The sequence below is a fragment of the Netta rufina genome, assembly GCF_964035555.1.
Source record: "Netta rufina genome assembly, chromosome: Z".
Taxonomy (NCBI): domain Eukaryota; kingdom Metazoa; phylum Chordata; class Aves; order Anseriformes; family Anatidae; genus Netta; species Netta rufina.
Window position 1 is genome coordinate 4,470,170 of NC_140126.1, and position 19,540 is coordinate 4,489,709.

Genomic DNA, 19,540 nt, shown 5'->3' on the forward strand with positions numbered 1-19,540 from the left:
ATCCATACCATTTTTTGTCAAAACACTATTCAGGGGACTGTGCTTTGGAGTAAAAAAAATGATTTATTTGCATTAAAATTATGGCAGTTCTCATCTGAAGAATAAGCAGAGAGCTTGAATCTCTGAAATCCCTTCTTTCCAGGCAGGTGCTTCCCCAGACTGGGGAAGGTACCTCTTTCTGCCATTTTATTTCCCCACTTAGCCTTTTTCTGCTGCCCATGCCAGCTGCTTGCTCCCAAAGTGTCTGTGTAAGGAAAGGGAAAGAAAAAAAAAAAAAGAAAAGTTCCGTAGATGGAGAGCAGAAACTTAATTATTTTCCTCTCAATGTTTCTCCCTATAATTGGTGTCTTTCATGTCAAGATGATATCAATTTGTATTATGGGCTCCGTGCATGCAGCACTTTCTCTTTGGTTTATAAAGAAATTGTCAAGTGTATAAATCATAGTGTACATTAAATTACACTAGCCTTTACTTATTAATTTCCTCAGATTTTTCTTCATCTGTTGGATACCCATTCCCTCCCTCTGTTTTTCCTTTTCACAGAGATTCTCTGCTTCTCCTCCCTCGTGCCCCAATCTCAAAAAATAAGTTACCCAAATATTATCTCCTCTCATTTTGCTTAAGGGCCTGATGGTCTTCTCTGCCTTTTGCAAACTGACCACATCCAACTCTTCACAAGTAGGAAGAGCTATTTCCATTTCTTCTAAAGGTTGGATCCAAAGTTTACTTGAGTTCAGAGGTGATTTTTATGTCTGTTAGCATACCTCTTATAAATTCTTAGCTCATGTGACTGTTTCTCCTGATTACCTGACATGCAAGTTCTGCCTGTTCTGGCGTAAGCAGCAGGGACCTCCTCCCACCTCTGAAGTTGGATTAGCCATGTATCCACATAGGGAACTTGTACATAGACCACAAGTTCAGCTGTAAGGGGTTAACAGCTCTGGAGTCAGATCTTGGTACATGGATGGTGTCAACACCAACCTGCTGTAAACACAAACCAGTTACAATGGAGGAAATCAGAGCACAGAGACAGAGAAGGTGTTTTCTGCTTTATTATCCTGTGTATGAGGACTAAGAAGTGGCTCATCTCACCTAACTCCACCCTTCCTGCATAGACTACCTTCATGATCAGTGGAGAGGAACAGGCACTGCAGAGAACTATTCATCACATTCATCTCAGACACCAGTCTGAGGAGTGGCTTAATATCACACTTTTTAGGCATTTTTACTTATCTGACATAAATCACCCTCCTTGCCTATGTTTAACAGATCTTTAAATGTCTATAGCAGCTAGCTACTCACATGTGGTTACAGGAGAGCTATGGCAGGCTGTCTGTCCTGCTGATGCCAAATACACTGCCTCCAGCCCTGCTAGTATCTTATGATACATGTGTGTGAACGACAGATCTTTACAGTTGCAGAAGCAGGGTCTGATACAAGGTTTATCCAGTACCGGAATCTTTGTTGGTTTTAGCACTTAAAATGTCTGGAGTTTTTTAGAGAGTACAGGCATGCAAGAGAGCAGAAATTGCTCAGTAGTGTCTGGAGCCGTTGATCCTTCTTTTTCCGAGAGTGAATCTAACTGTAGTCAGTTTATGGCTAAGTACATTTTCCTCTCGAGACAACAATGCAGCAGGATCTGCTATGCTCTCCATCATCTTAACCTACTTGTCAGCCACTTTGATAACTTTTTATTACTAAATATGTGTGCAGAGCAATTAGAATAAATCTAAATGATTATGAACTACTTTCAAAAAAAAAAAAAAAAAAAAAAAAAGGAAATTAGGAAAAAAAGAACAAACCTAACAGCTTTGCTTGCTGCCCAACTGCAATTAGCCACAAATAAGGGAGGGGCAGAATCGCCCCTACTGTTCTCCAAGGTAATGGAAACACTGGAGGAGAAGCATTGAGATGCTAGAAAATGAGTAATAAAATATTTAGATAATAAATAGTAGTACTAACTAGGTACAGGACATGACAACTAAAAAGCTTGCATGTCATTCATTGCAAAACCAAAAGATATAGGATTAATTTTTCCAATGTTTTCTAGAGAAAAGACAGTGATTCAAATCTATACCTGTATGTGACTGGCAAGAATCAGGAATAAAATTTATAATCCCTGCATCTGCAAGCCAAACCCTGACCCCAGCACAAAGCTTCAGCAGGCCTGTGGCTCTTGGCCCTAAGTGTCTGAGAGCACAGGGGTGGCTATGGTCAATGACTTTTGCAGGAAAGACATGGAAGGCAACTCTGAGCACCTTTGCACTCTCCTTCAGGCAGAGTGCAAAGTTGCTCATACTTTACTCTGTAAAGTATGCATATTCAATTTAACACCCATCTGCCTCTTATTTATTTATTTGTTTATTTATGAGGTGGGGGAGGCATCCTGTAACGCTTACCAGCCAATTTTTGATCTGTCTTTGTTGGGAAGATTCCCATTGCCATCTGAATTCCTTGTGATGTCTGTTTCAGCTTGCACTTTCAGTAGCTGACAAATCTAAGGATAGTTTCAATCCACTCAGTGGTGGTCACACAGGAAATATATTTTGAGTAGTTCATCTCCATAGTGTTTGTATTGCTTTAAGTGACATGGAGGAAGGGCAGGGAGAGGTTTTCAGAAGAAAACCTCATCTGGTTGTGATCCAATCTACATGCCCACCTGTTAACAGGAGGGGAGTATTCTCACTCTGCGCATCAGACACCTATGTTGTGTTAGGTACCACCAGTTGAGATGGTCATTGACATCTTCTTCCCTTTTCTCCTGGGACTGAGCAGCTCCAGGTGTAAGGGTATGTAGAAGGAGACCCTTCCTTTAAGGGTGGATGGATAAAGACCTTTTCCAAGGCAACAAGGGATAATCAGAAAGGGAGGCAGGATTCCAGCAGGCTTATTGCATCCAGAACTTCTAAGTGGGGAGACAGTGACAAGAGACAAACCTCCCAGTCACACTAGTTGACAGGCTATCAAACTACAAGTCCACTTTGAGGCAGATTAGCGTTTGCAGCTGATAAGACATGAACTAGGGGGCCCAGACTGGGAGGGTGCAGAACAGCAGAGCCCTGTGCTTGGGGCCAGCTGCTGGGGGCCGAGCATCTGCATCTCCCCCAGCCTGGTGCATTCAGGGTGTGCGTGTGCACTCCCCAGCAAGCTTCAAGCCAAACTAGCTGGCTAGGAGGCAACCTATAAGGCAGGCAAGGGGCCCAGGGTCCGGCGGGAATGCTTGGCTGGCTATGTCTTTGTGTATGGGAGCCTGGTGTGGAAGTGCTGCTGGAGGCAGCCCTTGGCTGGGCAGTCTGTGTGACTGGCTATGTCAGCGTCCTGTGCATCTGTGTGTGTCCTTGTGTACCTGGGGTAGGTGCCCAGCTTTGCTACCAGCTGGGCCTGCAATGGGGAAAATGGCAGCCACGTCTCCCAGCCTGGGCAGAAACCCCAGGGTCCCAGGCACCGGGCTGAGCCCCTGCAGCTGAGCAGGAGGCAGGCTGGGCCCAAGTGGCAGGAGGAGGCAACCACACTCTGCACCTTGCCTGGCAGTGGGGACAGTGATGGTCCCCACTGCTTTTGTTGCAGAGACAGAGCAACAGGGATAAGTCAGAGAACAGAAATCCTATTCACTGCACAATGGCAAGGTTTTTATATGTGCTTATGTTCTGATGTGAGAAAGGAAAAAGACATCTGAAAAATCAAAAGAGGGAGAGGTTTTGACTTGCATACTACACCCATCCTTCTCAAAAAAAAAACTCAACAGCCACCATTTCCATGACATGTGGACAAGCCTGATCTAAGTCTCATTCCCCTCGTATGACTCTGATAGACATGCAACTCACTATCCTATTGAGCCAATAGTCGAGGTGAAATTCACTCTTCCGTTTTCTTTTCACCATGACAATCTCAAGAAACCTTTGCAATTAAAGTTTCACTGAACCGTATGTTCTAACAAAGTACTTCTGTTCTGACACAGCATTTCCAGAAGGAACTATTAGAAATTTAAAAAGTTACATTTAAAATTTCATGACCTGTGTGAAATGAGTCAGATCCCTCACCTGGAGTGATTCAGCAGAGCCCCTGTTAGGTAAATGGGGTGACACTGGTTCACCTCAGACCAAGAAGCTGCCCAAGCAGTCTGTGCTCTGTGGTCACTTCTTTGCTTACTAATTGCTTTTTCCCCTTCTCACGAAGTCTATTCTGATGCTAACTGTGATACATGTTAAAAAACAAAGCAAGCCTCTGTATAACAAGGTTTGATTCTATTGCTAAGTATTTGTCTCTCTTTGCTTTCTTTTACAGATGAACAGACCGATCCAGGTGAAACCAGCGGACAGCGAAAGCCGAGGAGGTAGTTGACTGCATTGCTTTCAGCCACAGTGCTAAGTATAATTGTTGTCTCTGGCTTCTCTCAGGCAATGTGCTGATCAATTAGTAACGTAATCACTGCCAAAGAAATTCCCTCTGCAGCAAAGATTCTCTTTATTAAATCTCCTTTACTTCGTCTCGCTTTCCTCATATTCAATTATTATTTGATTTTAAAAGGCAGGCAGGTGCCAGCGATTGCCTGGGAAACAAATAACTGCCTTGTTAAGAAGTGAAGCATCAGGCGCTGACTTAACAAAGTTTAACAGCAGTGACGGCAACATAGGTTTTTCAAACCTATGTTTGGCCGAGTTGCAGAGGTGTTTAATTTCATTAGGATAAAGCAGATATTTTATGTTTTGTCTGACCATGTTGTTTCTGCTTGAACTGAAACAACTCTGTTTTTGTAAAAGTAAATTCTGAGGAGTTTTCTGCACCTGTATCAGCTTATGTGGATAAATCTGTTGTTGAAGCTGAAGACTTCTCTCAGTAGCAAGGAGTTATTCAGGATTTGCACAGGTGTAGCTGGAAACAGGATCTGGTCTTTTGCTTTTCCATGCTGCATGGTGGATTTGGAAGGCTTTGCTAAGTGACCACTGAGTGGATCACAAGTGACAAGGTGTTTTCTCTGAAAGGTTTTCTGACACAACTGATTTTGTGATACTTCAGCTGTAAGACGGTCAGTTATGCAGGACAGATTATCATTCTGTTTTCTTGTATCAGCACATTTCTATACATACATATATATATAATATATATATATACATGCATATATATATATATATATATATAATGACATGGTTCTTCTCTATCCATGTTTCTTTTAGTGACAAAAATGGAGAGGCTTTTGTCCATATATGCAGTAAAAACACTAGTGCTTCTGTATCATATAAACATAGCAATAGATTTTGTCATTTATTAATGATCTGGCTCTGAAATGTATGAAAATTCTTTGATTTCCAGCATGGACATAAACTCTTCCTCATTTATGTGACTGTTATCTTTGTGTTGGCATTAGTGGAAATCACCAGCACCAACTACTTAAAAGGAGCAAAACTCTCAGACAAAAGGCCCTGAAATTGTGCACTTTTTCAGTTGAAAGCTTTGGATTCCAGAGACTTTTACTGCATTAGTGTGGGGCTGAAACTCTCCAGTGACTCAAGTTATTGGAAGACTTTGTACGTAGCTCATAGTTAAAGGGCTGGTGTCACAGGGTGGTAAAACCAGCAGGCTGGCAGAGGCTCTGTAAGGAAGGTCTGTGGTGCCATGTAATTGCAGAACAAGGCAAAAGCTGAATGATGGAAAAATGCCAGAAAGCCCAGGGATAAATATGACGCATTTGGAGTCCCTGTAAAGTAAATTCAGGGGAATTCGTCCTGCAGTGTGCAGAAAGTGTTTGACAGGCTCTGTGATGGCAAGTTCTGCTAGGAAGGGCTCTAGCACACTTCTAACCTGCAACAAATGCATGACACATAACACAGCATCATCCAGTGGTTTTTAACAGAACAGGATCAATTTGCCCCCTTTTCCTTCCCCTCTGAAGATCTGGCTCCGTGTCTGAGTAGGCGTCAGTAAGCCATGGGCAGTTGTCAATGCAGATCTCCTAGGGGAAAAGGAAAAGGCTCAGCTGCCTGGGCAAATGCGGGGACATTATGCACATTCCAGTGGAGCTCGTGCCGACAGCGAGAGTGAAGGGAGGGCCTTTTGTCTATTTAATTAGACATACCAAAAAATAATAATTAGGCTGGCCAATTTGCTTAGTGCGCCTACAGGGTATGTAGCTCCCAATAACTCTTTTTTTTTTTTTTTTTTTTAAATGCAAATCACTAATAGAGAACACACGCCTGGCTTTCTGGGGAGGGTTTTCAAACTCTTGCTAAGAGCAGCTGCTTTAAGGAGGGATGGTTTGAACCTCATAGGGCTTGGGTGGCAGTTTGATTCTGCATTATCCATCACACCAGTAGTTCCCTCTCCATTGTATTTTAGCTAATTATCTCCCCAACACACACAAACCTCATCTTTTCTCACCCACTCCGTTCCCGTATTGCTCCTGTCAGTAGTGATCATAATGCAGGGGCCAAGCGGGTGTGCTCATCATTGGTGTGAAAGACACGTTGTCCTAATTCCCCACTGACAGGCTGCTTGTGGGCTGGTGATGTTTCAGAACGGCATGACTCAAGGGCAACTATGGGAGAAAAGAACAATTGGCACCCAAGGGAGGCATTGCATGAAAACTTACGTTCTTTGTGAACCCACCGGTTAAAGCAGACATGGCAAACAGAATGCTAAAAAGGAGGCTGTGTATCTTAGGAGCACATCAAAAGACTTCATTAGGGCTGCAAGATAAAGGTCAACTTCAACAACAAAGAAACTTAAGTTGTAGCTTATTATACCCTGTCCGTGTATGGGGATGGGACACGAGGGAAGTGTGTGGGGGGGGGGGGGGGGGGGAAGGGGAGGGAGGGGGTGGTTTGGTAGATGAAGCGTCTCTTCTGCACAGCACAAGTGTGCAGTCTGCTCAAAGCACTTGCTCTGAATATGCCCCTGTCTTTTGGCTCATGGGGAATTTTGGTGCCAGGCATTAAAGAGAGGATGTGGTGCTCTCTGAACCTGCAGTTTGCCAGGAGGCTGTTACTGGAAATAGTGAGTGGTGTTCCTGAGGAAGTGAGGTTTTGTTTTATACAAGGGCAAATATGTGCATTTTGCTGAAACTTGGATCCTTGACTTTCCCAGTCAGTTCTCCCCAAACCTCAGCCTGATAGGAGTCTGGAATTTACTCCAACAACACCAAAACCAGAGATTCTGCTCTGCCTTTTTCTCCCTTTTTCTGCAGTCTGGGTTTCACTGGTCTTTAATCCATTCAGTGTCTTGATTCTCAGTTGAACCAAAAGTTGGTTTGTTGGTATTTAGTGTGTGTGAGCATGAATTTAGAGTATCAGGCCATCTAGATTTGGGGAAGAATTCGAAATGTTGCTTGGCACAAATATAACTGAACCCAACAAAATGGAAATACTGAGTGCCCATTATTAGTTTTGCTGTGTTTATTATTCTGTTTGTTAATCCCCATATTGGACTAGGAGCAAGACAAAGAATGCAATCCTTTTCAATAAAAACTGGCATTATTTACATTTGCCTAATCTCACAGGAACTAGAAATGAATGTATTTTCACTACATTTCTCCTGGGAAACATTCTAAATTAATGGGAAAATTTTGCATCTTGCATTCCTGCCTGTTTGTGCATGTGCAGATGCTCAACTGCAAAATGTTATATAGGAGTATTCCTTCTATCAAATGCTTCATGAGGCTTCAAATATCTCACAGGAAGGTCAGAGTCCTTCGACATTTTATAAAGACCTTAGCAATGATGGAATTAGTAGAACATGATAAAAAGGCAAAAATTCTCTATTTCATTCTGAAAAATCAGAATGTAACTCTAGCTTTATTGAGTGTATCTTAAAAACTTTCGTTGGCTTTCGTGTTACCCAAATTTTAGTTTGACTTTATCGAAACTACTTTGCCATAGGTTAGGTTGTCCCATATATCCACATTACATTCTGGATATACCCAGACAAATCCCAGTTAAACTGATAGAGTTTTCATTTCATCATTTCTGTTGATTATTTCTCTTAGTTCTTTGTCTTGTGCTCAGCTCTAAAAATAGTCTGTAGCTATCAGTGACTTAAAGTTTTGCAAACTTAGGGAAAGATCTCAAGTCTGTTTTGTGGTTTGGGGCAAAAGTTTGGAGCCATTTCTTATTTTATCTGCAATATCTCTAGCTCTCACTAGACAACTCCTGCTGCAGCTGGCAGGGTTAACCTATGATAAACGCAGCCCCTAGGTCCCACTAGCTTGTTCTGGGAGTAACATTTTTTAAAAGGAAAGGACTCTCCTGCTACTCTAGTTGCACTCCGTTAGTGATGCTTAGATGCGCCATTGCCTCCACATTCCTCTCAAAGGACAGGGGAACGTCCATAAAGGAAGGCATGCAAAGGCGCACACAGTGTGCTACCCAGGCTCAGCGCTAACCTCTCTACCCAGAAACACTTCACAGTGGTTTCTGGGTCCTTATGTATTTTATGAAAGAGATACAGGTTCCTGGACTAAAGAAAATAAAAAAGCCAAAGTCCAAAGTGGTTTAGAGTTGAAAGGCTGCAGTGTCCTGCAGAGAGGGAGCTGAGGGATTTACAGGAGAGACTGCAGTTCATCACATCGCAGTGTTTTCTGAATGCAAGACTTCACAAATGTACAAAAACCTTTGTGTCTGTCTGTGCTTGCAAGAAAATTTGTTTGTGTATGTTTCAGGGAAGGCATGTGCAGTGTCTTTTTTTTTTGCCTTTTTTTTTTTTTTTGTCTGCTGTTTAGGGAACGTGATAGCAGCTGCTGGAAGGTTTAGACTGTCATATTTCAATTGACTTGCATCATTTCTCTAGCCATTATTCAGTGTGCAGGCTCTGAAATTATCTGCTTGGTTATGGTTTATTTCAGCTTCAGAGCAAAATGCCCACTCACTTACAATAAGCAGCAAAACTGTGGTGCCTTGCTCATGCACTATGGTCTGTTTCTTTTTATTCCCTTCCATCAGCTTAGCAATGATGGTGGGGCCGGAATGGCTTCTCCGCAGTTTCTAAGGCCTATTTTCCCTCTGGGGCAAAAGTCTGGATCTATTTCTTATTTCATCTTGGCATTTCTGACTCTCACTAGATCTCTGCTGAAGCTGGCAGGGCTTATCTGTGACAAACACAGTCCTAGGTCTCACTAACTGTTCAGCATTTAGCTATTTTGCATTTAAATATTCAGAATTCTGCAGCTCGTGCTGATGGCTATGACCTCTCATGAAACTTCCTGTCCGGGTACTAGCCAGATCCCAGCCTGCTTAGGTGCTGAAAATAGGCAAGACTGGGTGTCGTCAGCTCAGTTTGGCTTTATGCTGCTATAACAAACCACATGGAATTATTTTCTTCTTGTCTGGAAGTGCTTTGCAAGGAATAGGTCTGGCTGCCCAGCAGGAAGGTGTGAAGAATAGAGTTAAGGATAAGTAAGGATATGGCATTCTTCGCAGAGCTCAGCATCTCCCCTCATGCACTGTTGGAGGTTAGGCTACTCCAGCGTATGAAAAGTCGTGATGTCTGTGACTATGCACAGATCAGAGATGTACCTTTGTACATCTTATCTCTTTCTTATCTCTGAGCCATGCATCTTTCCTGGCATGCTGAGCTCCTTGGAAGGCATTATGCCAGCAGTTTCCCAGTTTGTATCATTGCTGGCCTTCCTTAAAAACTTCATATCCCAGAAGCTGGAGAGAAAGATGTCTTACTTCCAAACGGTGGTCCATCCAGCCCACTTTTAGATGACCTTCCCAGCTGTTTCTACTCATCACATTTTCTTTCATGGTCTCCCCATCCATTCAGCATGAACAGGCAGACAGCACTGGCAAACGCTCCAGGTAGGTAATGTGGAGGAAAGATCCAAACTGATTTTCCCTGAACTCATGCTGAGGGCCTCCATTAACTCTGTCAACATCATCATGAGTCTAACAGTACTCTCACCCTCACTGTGTATAGCTCAGGTAACATGGTATTGCACAAAGAGGGACTTGAGAAGATTACGCACTGTACATGCCAGACTTTGCTAAGACCATGGCACTTCCCAGGATAAGATAACTGGTTGGACAGTAGCAGCTCTGGCTTCAAATGGTTTTTAAGGTTTGGATTCAAGATCTCTGGACAAGTCATTTGCCACATCCTCGCCATATTTCCCTTCCTTTCCCTCAGTGCCCACAGAAGTTTAAAAAGCTTCTTTATCTTCCCTTGCAACTTGAAAGGAGATTTTTAACTCCATGTCACACTGTACTTCTAGATCTCATTTTCTCATACACCTCCTCTTCCTGAGATTTGTCCAAAATATGGTTAATCATCTGTTTTCCACCTTTTTTGAAGGATGAATTAAAAACAAAAAAAAATAAAATGATAATTAAAAAAATATATCCAAATATCTTCTCTGTATTAATTGCATGTTCAAAATTAAACAGCTCACTGGTGCTTAGTTGCATTAACTCCATGTTAAGGAAAAAGAGAAGGAAAAACTATTTTAAATTAATCTATAATAATAATAATAATATATTATTATATCTATAATAATAATAATATTATAAATAATCCACTGTGAGGGGAGATGAGTTCATGAGTCCAAAGGAAAAAGCAAAAGCTAGAGCCTATTGAAAAGACGTTAATATCATTCTGGGAGGCAGCCTTCTTGTCTTAGAGGCTGGGGAAGAGGCAGGACCCCCAGAAAGCCTCAGCACAGCATCGTAGACAGTGTGGACACTTGAGGAATGGCCGTCAGAGGTGCTGTAGTATTAGGAGGGAGAGATTTTGATGCCTTAGAGAGCATTCGCCTACCTGATCATCTATTCAAGGGCTGGGGAAGAAACTAGGCATAGGACCGCAAGGGCCACCTTGGGTGTCCCACAGTTTTGCGTATCACTCTGGTGTCTTCTGGCCTGTATTTCCTGACTTTCTTCCAGTGTGAACAGAGATTCTCTGATTCCAGAATCAAGAAACTCACCCAGATCTGGGCATTTTTCTTTCCTCTCAGTCCAGGTGTAGCCATGGTCTTTGAGAGGGTTTTGAGCCCTGAGCTGGGCTTTAGGCCCCACTGTGTGTGACAGAGCCTCTACAGCAATGCCCAAAGCCACTCGGTGCAAAGGGATTTTGTCCACTGGTTTTCACTCCAGTTCAGAACATCTGTTAAAAACAGTGACGTTTTTTCTTTAACCATTATCAGTCTGATAGGCTTGATCTGGAAACATCATTTTAGTACTCATGTACTTCTCTTTCTAACTGTCAATTGTCATGGGACGGATTGCAGGCGATGAGAAATGAAAAATCTCCACGTATATTGTGGAAACTCAGGACTGCATGACCCTACTGAGAGCTGATTCCCCATTGTGTTCACAGGGCCCTGTTTTCAAGCAGGCGGAAAGTACCAGCAGCGCTGTATGCAAATGGATCAGTTAATTCAAAGTAGCCCAGGATGACCCCATTTGTGCTCCCTTCTGTCTGGTAAAACTTCATTCTGAGGGAGAGAAAAGGCTCTGGCAGATCCTCATGTGTAGTGTTTTATATTCGATGACACTGCTGAAGGCTGATGTGCTCCACTCTGTGCTCACCTGCTGAAAGAATATAAGGGAAATCAAACTTTTGTTCACGTCTGCCCTTTCCATCGTGATTGAAATCGATGGAAGGGTGCCCATCAATAGGAACTGGAAAAGATCCACAGGACATTGTGTTCTAGCACATATCCTAAGGACAACCTTTTAAACCAAGTAGTAAGGGAATAAAAAGAGGTAGGAAAAAAATAACCATGTTGCACATTTTTCATAAAGCATCTGTAATCTAATAGTTTACTGTCAAGAAGGAGCAGAGCCTAGAGCAGAGCCTGGAGAGAGGCTGGGGAGCTCATTGCCTTGAGGTTTTGATATCAGTTCTTTTCTCTGCTGCTGAGCTACCGCACGACTTTTGATCAATTATGTAACTTTGATTCCCTTCTCACCCTTCCTGCATCGCCTGCTTAGGTTATGATTTGCTTTTATTTGCTCGTTTCTTGTGGTTAGTGCCTTTGGCATTCCTGTATGCTGGGCTGTCAGTGTCATAGGGTTAAGGCACCAGTGCAAGCCTGTAGCTGTGCCTAAAATGATGCATACAGGACTAAAAATTCAGTATGGTGGATGACTGAGGCCCCTCAACTGCTCAGTGATGTTTGGAGTTTTTTCAATAACTGAGCAAAAATGGAAGAAGTAGTGAGTGGAAAAGAGTGGAGAAAATAAAAAATGTAGTCCTATAAAAAAAAGTCCTGCTTTTGTAAATACAGCTTAGCTCCTAGGTGAACTCAGGGACATATTACAATCCTAGTATCTTTTTTTAATGTAAAGGTTGCTTGTCAATGGGTTTTTATACAGCATTAATAATACATTTATAGGTACGCTCCACAATTAATTGCAAAGCATTTAGGGCACTGAACAGTTAGAATGCATTATGATAATCACTCCTCTTGCATTGACTTTATTGTAAAGGTTTTGCTGATCATTATAATTGGCTTGTTATTACACAGGGATATAATAACACCTCTCTGTATAGTAGTTTATAGCACATCAATAGCAAATGCATTCCCTTTACTGGAAGCAATGTGCATTTTATTAGAATATAGCTGAATAAGTGCAATCCATGTAGACAAATGAAGTTTCTAATGAACTGTCTCACAAAAGACTTGAAATAACAAGACATTTATTATGTATTTTTCTATTGACGAACTTGTAGTTATGGTTACATGGCCATTTCTTTAAAAAATGGTAGGTATGTTTTGCTGGTCTTTCAGAGAAGCATTTGGGAGAAGGGGAAAGTATAGGCCATTTTTCTACCTGATGTTGAGGAAAGTAAAGGTGTCTAATGCTCATGCCTTGCAGATTTAATTTGCCTCTCAAGACTTTCCAAGCTTGTTCCTTGCGAGTTTACTCTGATATTCACAGGAGACCAAAATGTTGTTGCATCAAACCCAAGCCCAGCTCCTAGAGTGGAGCTTTCCTCCTAGGTGATGCAACATCATCCCCTGCGCGGTCAACGGTGTGTTACGTATGAGGGGCTTGGTGTTGTCCCTAGTCCTTTTGAGTTTTATTTGTTTGTTTCTGTTTGTTTCTTCGTTTGCTTTATGTATTTTACCAAGTGATATTTTAATGAAAATACACAAGCCATCCACGGGCAAAGCCTGTAACAAATCCATTCTCCCTCCTCATGTCAGAACACCAGTGTTGCTGGTTCCTGTACAAAACTCCAGAAGGAAGAGCCCTTAGAAGAGGTCTGGTGCAAAATATGGTATAAAGAAGAATGTCAAAGAGAAGAACTAGTACAAAAGAAACTGGAACATCTATCAGAAAACTCAGTGGTTGCAGGTTACTTAGAATTGGGGTAAAAGAGACATGTTTTATAAATACTAACATGAAATACTATGAGGTCTCCAAATTTTCTCTCCTGCCTGCTGTCTTTACTCTGGGTCTTTTGATTCTTTCTGGCAACACAGAATTGAATGCATCTAATACATACATAAGCAATTCATGTGGTTTTGTTTATTCATCTATCTCTAACTGTAAGCAAGGTCAGTCAAGTACCAAATCACTTTTAAAACCCTGGTCCTAGATAAATAAATTTGCTGTTTCCAGATGTGGTGAGTTCAGACAGTTACAGCTCTGCCTGAAATATTGCCAGGGTACAAACCGAGCCCAGAATTCATCACGTAATGCTGTGTACCTGTTTTTTCATGACTTCCACTTGTTTACTGCATGCTTGCAAAGCCATTGACTCTTGTGTAATCCAGGGTCTTTCTGGAAAGTGGCTTTTAGTGTGATGTGGGAGCTAGCAAATGCCTGGGCTATAGTCAGTACCCTTGGCTGCTGGCACAGAGAGGTTACAGCTGAGCAATTTAAAATAAGGTGGGCTCAGCCGTGCAGTCTCGGTGCGGACTGAACTCCCTCTCTGATGGAAGTTTCACTGAGAGTTTTGCCCCTTTGCTGCTCAGATCCCAGATTACTGTATCACAACTTGCAAGAAGTCTTGAGACTCAGGAAATAGTGGAGGTCAGACAAACTTTTCTCCATGGCACACACAGTTTTTTTCAATTGCTATGTATATTTTGCAGTACATAAGTGAAATCAATTTGGGGAGGTAGGAAATCCCTATGTAAATAATTCAGCACTCTGAGTGAACTGTATCTAGTGCTTTTATCCAGAAATTGAGCTTTGTAGGTGCCTTGGACTTAGGGCCAGAAGAAATTTTAAACAGTGTTTCTGCATGACTACTCTTCAAATGTTGTTTCAGGCAGAATTCATCTTACCTGGTTTTAGTGCCTAAATATTTAGGCATATGGTTCAAGTTAGTTGCCTAGATTTCTCCTGAGGACAATGAAGAGGAGAGAAAGGTACCTCCAAAATGTGGTTCTCACCGTCCTAAGACATATGGAATAAATGCTACTCTGAAGCTTCCTTTCCCTCTCTCTCCACTGAATTTGGAGCAAGCGTATGGCAACTAACTCAGATTTAGGTATTTCGCTTTTAGACATCTGAAGAGAGGTAAGATGAATCACAACTTTCACCTTTGCATACCACAAATTTCCATCTGTAGCATATGAATGATGATACTTGAGCTTTTTGAAGGCTTAGTTAAAATCTATGAATAAAAAGTGCCTTATAAAATGTATGGATTACAGGAGATGCTGGGTTTTTGTCCTAAAAAGGAAAGGCATCTTTCTCTATTTATGTGTTTATTTTACAATGTCAGGAGGAGAATAGGAGAGGTTGCATTCCAATCAGCCTGAGCAATAGAGGTAATCTGATCAATTTTAATTCCTCTTCAAAGGCAATTTCCATCTTCAGTTTTATATTTGGGTTTGCTACCATTCCCATTCTCACGGCAGGAAGTGAACTCAAAATAACAACAAAAAAATTCAAATTAAAAGCCATGCCTAGCACCAGTGTCTTTAAAATGAGAAAATGTGTTTTAATAATTAACAAAAATATTTTTATCTTTAAAACCAGCCCATTTTGGAATCTGTGATGGAAAATGAATATGGCCCCTTGTAATATCATTTGTAGAGAGGTAATTTTCAAGGCAGCACTGCACTGAAACATTTTCCCCCAGGGAGGATAAACAGTTGGCTTCAATTAGTGAGGGACTGTTTCCCTTCTTTTCAATTTTAAGGGCAGTGTTGCAGCATGATCCTGCACAGACGAAGAGAAAGCTGTACACAGGGCAATAGACTGCAGCTTGGAAGACTGAGGCTTAAATTCTTGCTGCAGATTTCCTGCCTGTCCTTGAAGAGGTCACTTTGGGTCAGGCTATTTATTATTCTCACTCCTTTTCTACCTGGTGAAAATAATAATAATATTATATTTGGCTGAATATATATATATATACATGAAATTGGCCAAATAACTTTATGTGATTCCAGTTTTCACCTATAAAATAACATCGGTGCGGCAAGGATAGATGCATTGAAGATTATTAGGTGCTCGGGTTCTCTAATCATTAGTTCCACAGAAGTAGCTTGGTTAGATAAATAGAGATGTTCAAAAGTGTCAAATGTGTTTCACTGCTCAAATCTCACATAAAATCAATGGGCCTTGGGTGTATAAATATTCCCTTTGAAAATCTCCCCAAATAATGATGTTCTTCTAAATAGTTTGAGCCAGCTTTGTGGGGCCAACTCCTTTCCCTTTTGTGGAGTCAGGTCAGACTCAGTCCTGTAGGAGATGCTGCCTGCTCATATTGTGAGAACTGCAGCAGGATATATCCCAGCTGAAAGGGCAGGGAAGGTTTGTTTCATAATGCAGCTGAGACCGCCCTGTGAAAAGCACTATGAGAGGGTTAAAAATAAGGGATAAGTTAGTCAGGTGTATTAGGATTGGCCTTAATAGAGGAACACTTTGTCATAGCATCAAACTTACTATGTAGGATTTCATAGCCAGTGCAATACGTTCTGCCTAGGAGCTGCCATACAAATGGTATTTAATTACCCCAAATCTTTATTTTATCCATCTCTTGAGTCGCTGATGAATGGCCAGATGCATTGATTATAAACCACAAAATACTGACACTTCCAAGCAGCCATCCAATTAACATGAAATTATGTTGCCACAATATAAGTTACATTGGATGAATTGCTTTCTTGGATAGTTTTTTTCCATGATGACTATGACTATTATTATTAAGAATAGCTAATGAAGAAGAGGTATGGGAGAATGGGCCAGAACCTCAGGCAAGGGGGAATGAAGATAGTGTGAGCTTAATGACTTCAGAGATTGGGCTGAACCAAAGCAGTCTCTCTACTCCCTAAATCAGAAATCTAATTATTTACTATCTGTCTTGCGGCAGTGCTTAGGAGACTGGTTATGAACCATGACACCAGGTGCACTGTACAGTGCAGAACAGATAGAGGACCTCTTTTAAGAGCTCACTCTCTATATACAAGAGCAGATGCAGTGTCTGGATGCAGACCTCTCAAATATCTTCCCAGATGTGAGAAAAACTCTGTGCTGGGTTGTACAGCTGGGAGTGAAAGGAGTATGTCAGGCCAGGGGTTGTGGAGTTAGGCTCTACCTGGAGAAAGAAAACATTAAGGACAAGCTTTAAGCAAAGCTCTTTTTGGAGACAAGTCCTCTGACACAAAGCAGGTGACATTCTGAATAATGTGCACAAGGTATTAAGTTAATAAATAGCATGGCCTCCTTCCTGAGGAGGACCCCCTGTGCACTCACACCACGTGCATTTGGTTATAGCTAAGGCCAGACATCATCTTTGCTGTATGAGATGGCAAAGGGAAAAGAAGCCGAGGTTCAGTGGATGCCCGATGGGCACATAGCACTGTTAGGGAGTGGGTTGTGCCACCATGCCTGTCACTATTGCCAAGGCAGGTCCACGGGGACACTGGAAAAAAGCAAGAATGCAGAAGGAAACTGGTTTATAGCTGTCCCTGAATACCAGCCGCATCTTTAATGGGGAACTCTTCAAAGGGCCTGGAGCCACCTAGAACAAAACAGGGGTCAAACGCCGTGTGTCACAACAGAAATTCAAATTCTGGTGCAAGTATATTTCCACTGTTTGCAATGAGCTGAATTTATCCCCGTCTCTCCTTGATCTCAGTGTGTGATCCGGCACTCTTCCCTGCTATTACAGGCAATGCAGTTTTTATTAGAGCCTGTAATGTTCCCTGATTGAAGTTTGGACTTTGAGAGGAAAGGCCAAAACACTGGAGCAGTAGCCATTCTTCTGGTGTTTCAGGCTAGATTAAAAGAAAATGAATAGGTTTTAGATCTAGAAGGAATCGTTAGATCTCATTTAACCTCTTGCATAAACTGAGTGTAAAATTTCACCCAGACGTTCTGTGCTGAGACTTCTGACTTACATTTGACTGAAGAATAAAGAAATTTAGCCAGAGAATGACTCTTCTGAGGCTTCGGCACAACTTTGATATCAAACAGGTTGGAATTGCAGAGATGAACTTTCTGAAAAGCTTTTAATCATTTTGAAAATCAGTTAAATTACTAAGGAAACATTTTTGTGATCAATTATGTGTGACAACTAGAGAAGGCAGGATACATTTTCTAATCAAAATATTTTGGATGGAAACTTGCTTTGTGACCTACATACACATGCCCCAGTGCACACAAAGCCACCCGGGGCAATGTTTTCCTGGGGCAACGTTTTCCAGGTTTTTCTAAAGAGACCCTAGAAAAGGCACAGCAGGGCGATAATCCTGAAGCTGAACAGGTGAAAATCTTCATTGTGTCTGTGGGCACAATGGAGTTCATTCAGAGCATTGAGAGGGAAGCTTCCTGGAAAGGGGATATTCACATGCAAAGGAAGCAATTTGCATGGCTCCTTCTACATGGCCCCAGATGAGCAGTGCTGTCATTTTCCCCCCAGCACATTTCCATACCAACACAAATGGTTTATTTATTTATTTATTTTTTCTTTTTTTTTTTCCTCCTTGAGTTTCTGGCTTCCTAGTCTCAAAGTGTGCCAAACAGGTGAGACATTTCCATTAAATAACTTCTCTGAAAGTTATGCTGTCCCCAGCTCAATAGGAATATCTCACCCGCCTGAGCCAGTTCCCGCAGAAACGGGGCTTTCTGTATGTCGACAGACATTGTGGAGAGACAGAATTTCCATGGGCAAATAATCAGGAAAAAAAAAAACTCCATTTTGCAGACATAAGTAACATACTGACCTTTAACAACATTGCAAGCCTTCACTCTCTCTTTAAAGCATTATATCCATCCTTAGGGGGAAAAACTTGTAGCTAAGGATTGAAATCAGCAGTGGATCGTAATGCTGGCTGTGCTATTCAATTGCCCTGCTGTATTTAGGATCCATTTATTTCTAGCTTTTTTTTTTTTTTTTTTTTTTTCCTGTCTTGAATCTAAAAAAAGAAGTGACCAGGCTGGCAGTGACATGTGATTAATAGATTGCACCTTTAGAAAAGAGTTAGCAGAAGGAGATTAGCATTGCAGCCTATTATTTATTAATTAAATGCAGACACCCTATTTATACCAATGCTGATGACATTAGTTCATGTCCATGCTTTGGGACCGCATTATCCATCCGGTCTCCTAGCATAGTAATGATTGTTATTAAGCTGGTGGATGTTGCTGGGCTCCTTCTGTCACTTACTTCTGCTCTGAGCAGAAAAAGACAGCCTCAAAGTTACAGCGAGACAGCCAGAACTTTTTGTTCAAGTGTCTGCACTCTGCCACCGGCAGCCTGGGTTGCTTTGGCCATTCCTCTGGGCCTCTCTGGGACAGCACTGCTTGCTTTGGAGCAAGGGAGATGGGTTTTCACCTGCACCCTTAAAAAAAAATCATTTCTAGAGAAAGAGATGTTGGTGCAGAATGCAGATTTGCTGGTTTTATACCACTAAATAGTCCTACACCAGTCCAAGAAAATCATAAATGAGTACACCTCCCTTGGTTGAGCCCACCATGATCACTTGAGCCAGCAGAGCTCACAGACTACAAAGGTTTTGCCTTCAGAGTAAATATGGAAATCCAGGGAAAGCCACACACTCGTCAGCTGATGTCCTCGAACAATTACACTTCATGTATCCACCATCCAAATGCTCCATTACCCCTGCAGAAACATGTCATAAATTCTTAGATTTGGTAGAGTTTTGTGACAGGGTATAGTGTACACTCTCTTTGGTGATTGTGTCTGTCTCCATAACAGTATCTTCTCCATGTAAGCAATTGCTTTCTCTGTGTTGCAGGACTTTCTGCAGCCAGGGCAGGCAGCCTGCTTCTGAGGGTTTTCTCTTCATCCTCTGAAAATTTGTAAGTCTTTAGAGGCACGGAGATGAGATGAGAAACCAGTGTGTACTCATGAAATTCTTTAGGGTTTGGTCTAGAACCTACTCAGACTTCAGTGGACTTTGAACCAAGGCCTTCATGGAAGATTTGCTTGAGAGCAGTCCAAGTAGCTCACCCTTAAACATCCTCTTTCCATCAGTTTGGTTTTTGCTTGTTTGGATTTTCTTCACTAATCACGTTCCCTCTGTGAAAGCCAAACATTGTAACGGCCAACAATTAAAAGCGAATATTGAAGAGGCTTTCAGCTTTATCTACACCGTGATACAATCTGAACACATGCAAAA

General features: G+C 41.8%; 1 protein-coding gene across 14 annotated transcripts in view; it reads left to right on the forward strand.

The window, feature by feature from the left end:
• CELF4 (CUGBP Elav-like family member 4) overlaps positions 1 to 19,540 on the forward strand; it is a gene marked incomplete at both ends in the record, with an annotated part of 675,766 nt that overhangs the window by 394,136 nt on the left and 262,090 nt on the right. For all 14 annotated transcript variants that reach the window (XM_084304579.1, XM_084304587.1, XM_084304580.1 and 11 more), the window contains one exon: positions 4,285 to 4,333. In XM_084304579.1, coding sequence (XP_084160705.1) covers positions 4,285 to 4,333 — 49 coding nt within the window. The remainder of the gene's footprint in view (positions 1 to 4,284; positions 4,334 to 19,540) is intronic.